This window comes from Castor canadensis, chromosome 1, assembly GCF_047511655.1.
Source record: "Castor canadensis chromosome 1, mCasCan1.hap1v2, whole genome shotgun sequence".
In the NCBI taxonomy this organism is placed as follows: domain Eukaryota; kingdom Metazoa; phylum Chordata; class Mammalia; order Rodentia; family Castoridae; genus Castor; species Castor canadensis.
The window spans coordinates 15,140,479-15,154,285 of record NC_133386.1 but is presented as its reverse complement, the minus strand read 5'-3'; the positions used below and the strand labels follow the sequence as shown (position 1 = coordinate 15,154,285).

Below are 13,807 nucleotides of genomic sequence, written 5' to 3'. Positions count from 1 at the left end.
TTCCCTTTTTCTCTTTTTTTGGCAGTACTGGGGTTTGAACTCGGGGCCTCATACTTGCAAGGAAGGCACTCTTACCATTTCAGCCACTCTACCAGTCCTTTCTTGAGTTTGGTATTTTTGAGATAGGATTTTCAAACTATTTTCCTGGAGCTGGCTTTGAACCATGAAGCTCCAGATCTCTGCCTCTTGATCAGCTAGGATTAAGGCGTGAGCCACCAGCACCTGGTTGGTCGGTTGTTTTTAACTGTGGGATACTCATGAATCGATGCTCAGAATGACCCAGAAGAGAGGGAGAAATTGATGACACCAGAGACAGGAAGGAAACTGCTAGAATGAAGGCCTGCAACCACTTTTTTTTTACTTTTTACCAACTACTGCAACTTATTGAGGGGATGTAAGGCTTCAAGCAAAGAAAAGAGAATCTCTGTGTTTTTAATCAAGCTATTCATTAGCACAATATTGTAAATTCCTGACTGCTGTTTCCCTGGTCTATCCTGCCTCAGGAGGGTCTTGAGTTCAAAGTCAGCCTGTGTTACATAGCAAGACTTTGTCTGAAAAACAAACAACTAAAAGAGAAGGGAATTGTGCTAGGGACTGCTACAGGATTTTTAATGAAACGTTTTCATTTTGAATCAATTGTAGAATACCATACAGCTGTGAGAAATATTTCAGAGAGTGCTCATATGCCGGTCACTTAGTTCCTCCAGATGGGGGCATTTTGCAAAAACATAGCACACTATTTACCTTGGGACAGCCAAGGTGCAGAGCACTCCGGTCCCACAGGGATGCGTCTTGCTGCCCTCTGAGAGCCGCTCCACCTCCTGCCACCCCATGCGTCTCCTCCACTTCTGTGAATTCAAGACAGTCGATACACGGCTGCGGAGTGGCTCAAGCAGTAGAGCGCCTGCCTGGCAAGTGTGGGGCCCAAGCACAAGGTCCTGAGTTCAAACTCCAGTGCTGCCAAAAAAAAAAAAATTAAAAAGACTGTCATATAGGTGGAATGATACAGTACACAGCCTCTGGGGATTGATGGGTTTCTTTTGTAGAATTCTCTGGAGAATCTTCCAGGTTGTTTCTTTTTATTGTTGAGTGCTATTTCTATTTCTCAGCATTGTGAGGGTTGTTTCCACTTGGGGTTACCACAAATGAGGCCGCTAGAAGCCCGTGGATCCAGGATTGTGTGTGAACATAAGTCTCTGAAGCCCCAGGATGCAATGGAGAGGGCATATGAGATGCAGGTTTAGTTTGCTGTTTAGGAGACAGAATGTGGCTATGCTACCTGGGCTAGCCCTGAGCTCCTGGGTTCAAGCCAACCTTCTGCCTCGGTTTCCTAGTAGCTAGGGCTACAGGTATGGACCACCATGCATGACTGTCTTTTGTTTTGCTTTGTTTTGTTTTTTGAGACAGGCTCTCACTATAAAGCCCAAGCTAGCCTCAAATTTGCAGTTCTCCTGCCTCAGCTTTCCCAGTGCTGGGATTACAGACATATGCCACTCACTTGGCCTTCTAAAGGCTTTATTGTTTTTACTTTACACTTAAGTCTGTGATCTGTTTTGAATTACTTTTTTTATAAGATGTGAGACTTTTTTTTCCTCCCTCCCCTGCTTTCTTCCTTTTTTTGTGTTCCTGGATAGAACCTAGGGTCTTGCTCATGCTAGGCAAGCACTCCAACACTGTCACATACCCCGACCCTGGTGAGGCTTTCTTCTAAAAGGTCTGTCAGTACCCTTTGTTAGAAGTCTGTCTCCCATACTCCATTGAATTGCTTTTACACCTTTGTCAGAAATCAGTTGGACATAGTTCTAAGAATTTATTGCTGTTACAAATTGTTATTTTACATTTACTGTACAAGCATTTTTTTTTGGATGGTACTGGGTTTTGAACTCAGGGCCTATACACTTGCTAGGCAGGTGCTCTACCACTTGAGCCACTCCACCAGTCCCTTTAGAAGGATTTAGCAAGCCAATTTAAAGGAATACAAGTCAGGCGCTGGTGGCTCATACCTGTCATCCTAGCTACTCAGGAGGCAAAGATCTGGAGTATCGAGGCTCAAAGCCAGCCTGGGCAAACAGTTCTCGACACCCTATCTTGAAAAACCCTTATCAAAAAAGGGTTGGTGGAGAGGCTGAAGGTGTAGACCCTGTGTAAAACCACAGTACTGCAAAACAACAAAAACAAAAAAACAAAAAAAGAAGTGTTAGCTCAGATTATCTGCCTTTCCTTCATTTATTCCTGTTAGGATGTTTATCAGTTCATGGCAGATCATTTCACGACAGAAGGCATGTGGTTTTAAATGACCTCATATTTCCTATAATTATTAAGTCCCATTCTTAGGAGCAAATGCTCAGTATTTTAGAATCATGTTCCTGCCTAGAAATATGGTAAGTAGTAGATAATGGCATCTAGATAATTCTATATTTATCTGTGACTACATTCAGTCTGGAATAATTATCTTCTTTGGCATAATTTTTAAAAGTCAGTCTCACTGGAAGATATTCCCGCTGTGCAACAGTCATTATGTCACGAGGCTGGGTTTGAACCCCTTCCAGGTGGGCTGGTTTGCTTGGAAGGACCAGATTGGATAAACGTCATTCTGATCATTCCAGAACATAAATTCCTTCCCCTACTATCGTTAAAACAAAAAAAAACCTGGGCCAAAAGGAAATTGCTTCCTGCAGTACTTTTGTAGAATTCACTGTTTGTGGATTCCCATGAGGCAAAGCCAGGTAGTGAAACAAGGTGAGCTCAGTGTCAAGGTACTAGAACGTGCTTCTCAGCCTCTGCTATACCTTAGCTGTACCTATGAAGCTTTTTTGATACTGCTTTTTGCTTGTTTGTTTGTTTTTTATTTAGGGACAGAGTCTCCTAAGTAGCATGGCTGGCCTAGAACTCTTGATCTCCTGCCTCCCTCTGCTTCCCCAGTGCTGGGATTGCAGGTGTGCACCACCATGCCCAGCTCATCTAGAGGGTTTTTATAATCCCAGTACCCAGACTGCACCTAGATCAATGGAGGCAGAATCTCTGAGTCGGGTCCAGGCTTTGGTATTTGCTCGGGCTCTCAGGTTATTTCAGTGTTCAGCCAAGGTTAAAAAGCCACTACCGAGGGCTGGGTTCTCTTTTGAAAAGAATTACTGTAATTTATCCTTTAATATGAGAACACAGTGTACTGGGCTGTCATAATATACTAAAAAGAACATTTCTTTCAAGTTTTAGCCTTCCTTGGATAACTAAAAAAATTTAACATTCCTTTAATTCTGTTGGCAAGAGTAATACTACAGGGGGGAAAACAGGAAAGCATAGTGAAGCGAAAAAAAAAAATCACCAAAACTGAGTGTGGCTTAGGTAGCAGGATCAAGAGTTTGAGATCACTTTTTGTTTTGTTTTGTTTTAATTGAGGGACTGAGGATCCAACCCAGGGCCTCCAATGCTATCCAATGCTAGTCAAGTGCTCTTCCACTGAGATAGCCTTTTTTGGTTTTTTGTTTGTTTGTTTGTTTGTTTAATAATATCTGGCTATATAGCCCAGGCTGGCCTCTAACTAGATCTCCTCCTTCCTCACTCAGCCTCTTGAGTGTTGGGATTACACACATATGCTACCATCCTCAGCAGAAAAAAAAAAAATTCTATCATTCAGAGAGAATTATTGTGACAATGTAGTCTTTCCTAGACACACACACACACACACACACACACACACACACACTTCATTTAATTATATTTAAAAATATTTCAGGGTCAGGAGTGGTAATGCATGACTGTTATCCCAGTACTCCGGAGGCTAAAGCAGAAGGGTCTTGAGTTCAAGGCCAGCCTGGCTACATAGTGAGGCCCTGTAGATATGCTTTGAATGTGCGCCATTCCTTTCATATCAATTACACTTGGATGAAGTCATCAGAAGTGTTCGAGCGGACCACTGATTACCAGCAAGCGACCGTGATGTCGTTTGATGTAGTGGATGTGGCCATCACTTGGGACATAGTATTTTCACTAACAAATCGTTTGCACTTAGGAAAAACTTCCATAATTTCACACCCTAAGATAATCAGTGCTTCGAACTCTCCCACAGAAAGCAAAATCCCGACACCTTACTGGTAATTTCCAACAGTTCCAAAAGTACAACAGCAGTGAAGACACGCAGCCACGGGATCATTTCTTTCTGAGCCAAAGTCATCCATTCAGCAGTGGAGGCAGCTGCAGGTCTGGAGTCTTTGTTGGTGATTTGTTGAGCTCCCAAGGACCTTGGACAGAAGTATGCCATTGGGGGAAGGGAGGGAAGAAGTGTATCTAGTTTCCTTCTTCTTCTTCTTCTTCTTTTTTCTTTGTGGTACTAGGTTTTGAACTCAGGGTCTTTACCTTGAGCCACTCCACAGCCCTATTTTTGTGATGGTTTTTTCCAGATAGGGTCTTGAGAACTATTTGCCTAGGCTGGCTTTGAACCATAATCTTCCTGATCTCTGCCTCCTGAGTAGCTAGGATTATAGGCATGAGCCACCGGTACCCAGCTCAGCTTGAACTTTTATCATTTCTTTTCTTCTTTTGGTAGTAGGTAGGTAGTAGTGTTTGAACTCAGAGCCTTGCACTTGCTAGGCAAGTGCTCTACCCACTGAACCACACGCTCACCATTTCTTTAGGGTGAGTACATCCAAATTCCTCTCTTCTATTTTAACTGCTTTTTATTTTACTTTAAAGTTTTTTTGTGGTACTGGGGGTTGAACGCAGGGCCTGGAGCTCGCCAGACACATGCTTTACCACTTGATCCACTCCCCTGCCCACCCCACATCTTCTTCTAACTCTTTGGAGACCTATGAAGTATGAACTACGTAGAGCCTGTGTGTCAGAGTAAGGCAGGCTAGACTTAGGGAAAGTTTAGGATTCTTAAAAAAAATATGTCTTAATATTGTATTTTGGGTTGAACATTTCATTCTTTCTCTGAGCCTTCTTCTCTATTGCGAATGTGTGTAGGTCATTCACACTCTAGCTCAGGAACAACTCAACCCACCTTTAGATGCCCCAGGGACCACCCATGCCCCGCCCCACTCATCAATTATTGGTTGAGAATCACCAGGTTCTTCCCTCTCATAGATTAGCATAAGTTTTAAAAGCACCTGGAAAGGAGAAAGACTCTCTTCTCTCTCTCTCTCTCTCTCTCTCTCTCTCTCTCTCTCTAAGTTTTAAAAGCACCTGGAAAGGAGAAAGACTCTCTTCTCTCTCTCTCTCTCTCTCTCTCTCTCTCTCCTTCCAGCTTCCTCCTGGTCCCACCATGTCCCCTTTTGTGTTTCCCTTCCCTAACTTTTGATAAACTCCCTCTATACTAATGTGTCCTGCCGTGGATTCTTCCAGGTGGGACGCAAAGAATTTGGAAATCTTCTGGTCAGAGACTGCACCATTGTTGTTAACAAGAGAACTCCAGAACTCACTCCTGCTATCTGACAATGACACACATAAGATGCTCAACTATGTCAGTTTTCTTGGTACACCTCATATGAGCAATGAGAATCAAGCTTCAGAAGTACAAGTTCAGCCTCCTACATGGGCCAAGTGCATTTGTTTTTGAGAAATCTGAAACTGTTTTTATGAGAGAATTAACCCTCTCAGAGAACTGATTTGGCCATGCCTGCCCGGTGGTAGAGGATGTGTGAAGCCACCAGCACCCTGCTGAGTGGAGGAGATAGGCAGGGATGTGAGTGAGAAGTCAGAGTAACTGATGGCTGGACTCAGGAGTGCAGAACAGAGGCTAGCCAGAGCAATTCTGCAGGTGTCTCTGAAACCCCAGGAAAGAAAGCAGAGACTTAAAAGTAGAGCTTTGTGGCAGGTGCAGGAGTACATCTGTGCTGGGCACGTAACAGATGCTCAGTAAACCTGGGCTGACAGAATGAGTCTATGAATGAATGAACTTTGAGATATCTTCAAGTACTAGGTAGCATATCAAAGGTTGGGATACCTCCTTCCTAGGGATAATTAACAGCATAAGCACCTTAACAAAAAGAAAGTGGAGCCGGAGGGTTGGTGGATTACATCTGTAATCCTAGCTACTCAGTGCTAGGTTTTTTGTTGTTGTTGTTTTTGCCCCCTTATTTTTGGCAGCACTGGTATTTGAACTCAGGGCCTCATGCTTGCTAGGCAGGCATTCTAATTTATTTACTTATTTGAGGTGCTGGGGTTTGAACTCAGGGCCTACACCTTGAGCCACTCTACCAGCCTTTTTTTGTGACAGATTTTTTGAGACAGGGTCTCGAAAACTATTTGCCGGGGCTGGCTTAGAACCGTGATCCTCCTGATCTGTGCCTCCTGAGTAGCTAGGATTACAGGTGTGAACCACTGGCTTTAGGCATGCATTGTTAGCACTTGAGCCACTCCACCAGCCCTAATCCTATTCAGGAGACCCTGTCTTGAAAATACCCAATACAAAATGGGGCTGATGGAGTGGCTCAAGTGGTAGAGCACCTGCCTAGCAAGTACAAGACTCTGAGTTCAAGTCCCAATATGGCAAAAAAACCCCAAAAAAAACCCCAAAAAACCCAAAACCCAAAAAACAAATAGACAACTTGATAAAGAGTAACTCCCAGGACTGAGCTCTTGCTTAGCTTGTGTGAGGCCCAGGGGCTGATCCCCAGCATCATTTTTTTAAAAAATAACTGCTTAGTCTGTAGGTAAGATGGAATGGATTTGCTGGACAGTTCTGAATCCTGAAACCATGGTGTGTGGTGTCCTAATGTTGTTTTAGGCAGAATACGAGTTTGAATCTCTCTCTCTATCTCTCTCTGTCTTTTTCTTTTTTTTTTGGCAGTACTGGAGTTTGAACTCAGGGCCTCACTCTTGCTAGGCAGGCACTATGCACTTGAGCCACTCCGCCAGCCTTTTTTGTGTTGGGAATTTTCAAGATAGAGTCCCCAGAACTATTTCCCTAGGGCTGGCTTTGAACTGCAATCCTCCTGATCTCTGCCTGTGCAGTAGCTAGGGTTACAGGTGTGAGCCACTAGTGCCTGGCTACACATCTCTTAAAATACAGTTGTTTTTTCTGCAGTACTGGGAATTGAACCCAGGGCTTTAATCGAGCTAAGAAAGTGCTCTACCAGTGAGCTACACCCCGATGGCCTCTTAAAATACAATTTCGCTTTTTCAAAATTAGAATGTGAGAAAGAACAAAAGTCAAAACAAAATAAGAAAATGAGCTTGAAAAACACATAAAGCAAGCAGCTGCTGATCTGAGCAGACACAGGGATGTCTTCCTCAGCACTCGCCTTGAAATCCATGCCCTCAACCTTGTATTCCTTTCTGAACATTTTGAACCTGGTGTTGTGAAAAGCTTTGTCAAGAATTTCCCAAGAACGATGTGAATGCTATCTCTAAAAACGGGACACTTTTGATAGTGTTGTGCTTCTTACTGATACATTTTCTAATGTGCTGACTTTAATCCTTCTTAAATAGGCTCTTTTTTTCTTCTGTGAATAGAACCCAGGGCCTCACCCATAAGCATGTGCTCTGCCACTGAGCTACTCTCCAGCCCTCAAATAGACTTCCACAGCACTGACGCTCTTATCATCCTAAGGGAGGTACAAAAGCTTCCTATAGAAAAGGTGATGTGCAGTGGTTAGGCACTGGAGTCAGATGCTTGTTGGATGTTGGATGCCTTGCTTGTCTGCCTACCAGCACTGAAACCTTAGGCACACGATTTGATTTTTTTTTTCTTTTTTTGGGGGTACTGGGGTTTGAACTCAGGGCCTCATACTTGCTAGGCAGGCGCTCTGCCACTTGAGCCAGACTGCCAGTCTGTGTGTGTGTGTGTGTGTGTGTGTGTGTGTGTGTGTGTGTGTGTGTGTGTGTTTTGGGTATTTTCAAGATGGGGTCTCAGGAACTATTACCCTGTGGTTGCCTTCCAACTGTGATCCTACCGATCTCTGCCTGCCAAGTAGCTAGGATTACAGAAGTGAGCCACGGTGCCTGGTGAACGCAGGCACGACCAACAGTAGGAATCAGAAGAGGAATATTTGTCATTAACCCCCTGACACTCGAGCGATAAAAGCAATTTAAAAAAAGTTCAAAGCGTCTGGCTTGTTTGGTTTTTGTGACAGAGTCTGGCTATGCAGTCCAGGCTGGCCGTGTGATTCTCCTGCCTCAGCCTCCGGGGATGCTGGGCTTGCTGGCGTGTGCCACTACGCTGGGCTGACATGATTACATTGCTCTGAGCCTACTCCCCTCCCCCTCTCCACTGATGAAATGAAAGTGACAGCACCAACACCATGCGGTTATTGTAAGGATCACATTCCAACCGCTTTGAACAGTGCCCAGTACAGAATGAGAATGTTAGCACCTGTGACTGTAGCTACCTGAGATCAGGAGGATCAAGGTTTGAGTCCAACCCAGAAAATACTTTGTGAGACCTCCATCTCCAAAAAAAAAAAACAAGCAAAATGGACTGGTTCAAGTGGTACAGCATCTGCTTTGCAAGTGCAAAAGAAAAAAAAAATGAGATCGCTAATGTTCTAACAATTTGAATTGAGATGGGTGAAATGTTTATAAATTCCTAAAACCAAGCAGCTTACAAATCTGTTTCCAAAAGGATAAATTTCAGAGAAACTGGTGTTTGTGTACATCTTCAAATAAAAATAGCAAATTCAGAAAACAAATTTTATGCTGGATTATTAATTGTTCCCAAGATGTCCTTAATTACATACAATGAATTAGGCAGAAAATATTCCACTGCTTACATCAACTGTATTAACCTGTACTGGATTTGGGACTGGGATATTTGTCTGGCATCTGGAGTCAGTGCTCCCAAAGTTTCTTCCTTTATAACAGTTTTCAGCAATTTGTGGAAACTGGTGCACTTAGTTGCCGATTACAACTGGGGTAATTTTAACCTTCATACTTATCTGCCAATAATTAGCTACAATTTAATTTAGCTCAAACATTCATTTGACTGCCTGCTGCATTCGTATAATAAATATTTTATCCCTAAGAGGAAGGAAAATAATTAAGGCCGTTGGGCTTGTATTATTGCACGTCTTGGTCTTTTGAGTATCCTGATGGGGAATGTGCAGACCTATGACATTGTCACTATCACGCGAGACAAGTGGCCTGAATGGATAACCTCCAGCATCACGCCCTCGCAGAGGGACAGGCATATTTCCAATAACAGCCTCATTTTCCCCTCCGCCCCAGGGGGAGGAAGGCGGCGAGTACTGCTGATGGCGTCGGCTGACATCATTGGTTCTGGATGATGGCGAGGCGCGAGTCCCGTGGCGCACCTCACCGGTGGCCCGACTGCCTAAACCTCTCGGTTCCCGGCTGCGGCCACGTGAGCCGCCCTAATATGGAGAGGCTCGGGAGGAGCCCGGGAGCACTTGCTAATGGCTGGGACAAATGTCTCAAGTCAAACACAATCTGAGGGAAAGCAAATGGGGATCTGGGCGCGCTCCTGGCTCCTGGGCGAGTTGCACATCCGCTGCTGCAGAAGCTCCAGCCTTGGGTCATCAATCATTGAATAAAATCTTGTCACCCTAATGTCCCCGGGAAGCCTTTGGAGCCCCTTCTTTCTTGCTGTCCCCTCACCTTGAGCAGGCTGGGCTATGGCCGCAGCTCCTGCCCCCTGTTTGGAGGGAGGTGCCCTGGGACCGAGTGGCCGCCTGGACCTGGGTGGCGTCTCGGCGGGTCCCAGCAGCAGCCTGGGGGCAGATGCTGCTGCAAGGCGTGTCCGGGAGGCGCTCATGTGATGAAGCCGGGGATAGCAGGCGGGGGGAGGAGGCTAAGAGGTGGCTTTTTTTTTTTTTTTTTTTTTCTTTTAAGGAGTTTGCCGAGAGCGCGTCTCCTCCATTCGCAGTCTGGGCGCGTCCACAGGAGGACCGCGGCGAGCAAGGCGTCTTGGGACCTCGCGGGCGCTGTCTCCGCGCTCCTGTCCCCGTCCCTGCGGATCCACGAGGCGTAAACCCGGCGGCCAGGAGCGGGAGAGCCCCAGGCAGCCATGGGCGCCGGCAGCTCCACCGAGCAGCGGAGCCCCGAGCAGCCACCGGCGGAGAGCGACACGCCGGCCGATCGCGAGCCCAGCGGTGGCGGCCCCGAGGAGGAGGCGACACCGGGCACGGCCGGGGACCCCGCCATCGCCACTGCGGACCCGGCCACCAAGGTACGGGCGCGCTGGGCCACCTGCTCTGGGGAGGCTGGGGCGGAGGGGACTAGGCGGAGAGTGGGGTGGGGTCCCCTCTGATTTCCGCCGGCAACAACTTCCCGGCCGATGCAGCCCATCTGCAAACTCGTGAGCGCGAACCCCTCTTTGGAGGCTTTTCTGGGTCTGTCGCGCCGGGGCGGGGCCGGATCAGCGGCGAGCGCGGTGGGGGGCTCGCATCTTTGTCGCAGGTCTCCAGGGGAGGTGACTGCGCCATCCGCAGTCATAAAAGCCCCCCTCCCTGCCCGCTGCTCCCCAGCCCTTGTCCATACTCTTCCGGTGGGAGTCACCCGGCGGGCGGATGGCTGTTTGGAGCATCCGTGCAGGACCGAGCATTCGGAGCTCCCCCGCCCCAAATCCCAGGCGAGCCGCGACCCGCGTGGGAGCAGCCGGCATCCTCGCCCCGCGCTGGTGCTGCCGGGTTTGGTACCCAGCGCTCCTGCGGCAGCCGCTGGGGCAGATGCCACCTTCCTGATGGCCCGAGCCCGGGGTGCAGCTGCTTCCAGCCGGGGAAAACCTGGGCAGACCATGCGCTTCCAAGAGGAATGACAGGTTTCACAAACGCGCCCGCGTCCTGCCCTGTTTTCGCTCAGTTCACTGTCTGCGGACCCCGTTGGATAAAAAAACCTTGGAGCAATAGTTGCAAGTTCCCCAAGGATGCGGTCACAGGTGCAAGCCAGCATCCCAGTGCTCTTTCCCCAGTGCAGGCAGCGCGGAAACTCCTGGAAATGCTGCATGTTACAGCCTCGGGCTTCGAGGCTGGAATACTTCATCTGGGCCACCCCAGCATCCACCATTGTGGTTTGTTGTGATCATTGCGTTTCAGACCTGTTTTCCAGCCTGTGTGTTCATGAGCGAGACTCCACCCAACCGGATTTGTGATATCCTTATAGAAAGATGTGGGTAGCTATACTTACTAGTTTAAAAAAGAATAGCCAGTTTGGGGAATTTGTGGATACAGCATAAACAGGACCTTAAGAGTTGTCTCAGAAGGTGTAGACGGTTTTCAGTGGTAAATTACACAGAACTGTGATCCCATTGTCTTGACCTCTATAGTTGTCCTAGTCTAGTTTGGTTTGAAAGAGTATTATTTTATATATATATATATATATATATATATATATATATATATTTTTTTTTTTTTTTTTTTTTTTTTTTTTTGAGATAGGGTCTCACTATGTAGCCCAAGCTGGCCCAGAACTCGAGGTCCTCCTGCCTCAACCTCCCAAGTATAGGGATTACAGGCATGCATCACCACACCCTGGATTGAGACTGCTTTTAGTAACATTTTTTAACTTCCAGTCCTTTAATTCATAACTACTTGTAAAATCCATGGTCCCTAGACACTTACTAACTGTGCTTCAGATGTATAGGTTTTCTAAGTAGTGCCTAAGCTGGTCCTTAGAACCTACATCCTTTTGAAGTCTAAGCCAAATCTTAGTATGTATCATGTTTTGATGCTAACTTCTATGGAAGTGGTTCCAGTTTAGAGCCTACCATTGCAAGTAATTTTAAAGTATAACTGCTACAAATTTGCAGCCAGAGGACATTTTTTTTTATACTCTTTCAGGTCTTATTAACTGTTTATCTGAATATAGAACTTTCCCCTTGCCAATAAAAGCACTTGTTCACTTTAAAACATTCCTTCTGGTCTCTATTTCCTTCTTCCATAATGGTATCCTCTGTCCTAGTCAGTCACCATCTTGAAACATTGAACGAGCCTCCTTTCATTACTTAAATGACATCCACCCAACTTGTTGGCATACTTCCTAGTTATCAATTTGGAGGCAAATCAATACACTTTCACGTATCCTTGGTGTATAGGTAGTTATTCATTTCAGCTAGCAGAATTTAGTACTCAGGTTTTGAAGATCTGTCTTTTCAAAATGACCCTGGAATTAAGAGTGACTCAGCACACATACTTCTTGCCCTCCTGCTCCACCTTGTTACGTACAATGCCCTGAGTCTTCCCGTGTGCCACACCCGGCTCCCATAGCACCTTGAGCCCTTCCCGGCTGTGGGCTTTGTGTCTCTGACTAGTAGCTGTTTGGCTGGTCCAAAGGTTCCATGAGGCAAGGATCTTACCTGGTTTTGCTCACAAACTGTTTCCCCCACATGTGGCGGGCCGCCTGGCACATACTAAGCTTGCAAATATTTGTGGACAGAAGGAAGTGATGATAGTGGCCCTCTGTTTTTCACTGGAGACTCTCAAGTTGGGAAATACATTGGCTTTTCTGCTTTTCCTACTTAACCTTTGACCTTATAATGATTGGTTTTATGTATTAGATGGTGGCTGTGTCCCAAGTCTGGTTATCAATAGATCAAGTAAATGGTATTGCAAAAAAACCCAGATTTGGTACTTGTATGAAAACAGAACAAGAATATCTGTTGAAATCATTTTAAGTAGGGGGAAGGAGGATGAGGGAGAATGAGGGTGGGGATAAAGCAACTGAGGTGCGTTGTAAACATATATGGAAGTGTCATAAGGAAACCCCCAATACAGCCAATATATGCTAATACAAATTAAAAACACCTCAGATTTGGGGGTAATTTGGGGACTTGGGTTTCTATTTTTCTAAAATAGAGCTTTGCTGTTTTGAACTTTTACTCTCACCTAGACAAATAGGTTAAAAACAAATGACTCATGAAACCACTTTGTGCCCTGAGTTCCGAAATAAGCCTTGGACTTGCTTGATGGGTCTGTGGACATTTGGAGGAGGTTTAGTGTACAGATGGAATGCTGACCATTAATTACAGGTTGTTAGCACATTTTTTCCTAATATCTGATATTTATACCCTGTGTGCTGCTATTTAGTAAACACGGTCACTTTCCTTTTTTCTACTTATTTATTTGTTTGGGGTTGGGGGCCCAGAGCTGAGTCCTGAGCACCTGCTCTGCCACTGAGCTCCACCCTTCGCCTGGTTCTGCTTTTAGTTAAGTCCTGTTGCCATTATCACAAAAGACATCAGCATTGATACTCAAGCTTAACATTTAAAGGCACTGAGACAGAAGTCTTGGTTTTATCTCTGGTGCATTCCAATAAAATGGAAGTCGTCTGCTAGTCAATCTTCATATGTAAATTGGGGAGGGAGGCTATTGCTAGGGTTAGGATAGCGCCATTTTGGCCTCTGCTGGGAGCAGGAAGATAAGCTCCACTTTCCTCAGCTGTCTCTGTGCGTGTGTTTTGTCTTTCCTTTTCTTTTATTCAGCATCTTCCCTACATAGCTCAGGCTGGCCTGGAATTGCTGTGCAGCTCAGGCTGGCCTCAAACGAATGATCCTTTTATCTCAGCTTCTTCAGTGCTGGGATTATAGCAGTGCCCCCATCTTTGGGTTTTTCAAAACATTTGAATTTGTAAGGGTGTTTTCATTCAGCTGCTAACAGACCCTGGAATGGCCAATGACAAATGACTTCCCTGGCTCTGGCCAATCCTGATTTCTGAGGCTGATCTGCACCTCAAGTCTAGACAGTCATCATCCCTCTGAATTAACCTTTTCTGTGTTTTCTGCTTGGTCAGTGATTTCCAGGTTGGAAATGAATACTGGTCAGTTGCAAGGACGAAGGCTGTGCTGGCCATTTGATTACTTGAGGCAAAATCACCAAAACAAAGATGCACACAGTAGAAGAATCCCTTGTTCCATCGG

At 45.8% G+C, this 13,807-nt stretch overlaps 1 protein-coding gene across 1 annotated transcript in view; it reads left to right on the top strand.

Annotated features, from left to right (window-relative positions):
- Window positions 1–9,786: 9,786 nt before the first annotated feature.
- The window catches only part of Akap12 (A-kinase anchoring protein 12), an 80,576-nt gene continuing 76,555 nt past the window's right edge, over window positions 9,787–13,807 (top strand). Inside the window, exon 1 of the mRNA XM_020175996.2 lies at window positions 9,787–10,123. Within this exon, the coding sequence (XP_020031585.1) occupies window positions 9,962–10,123 (162 nt within the window). The 5' untranslated portion in view covers window positions 9,787–9,961. The remainder of the gene's footprint in view (window positions 10,124–13,807) is intronic.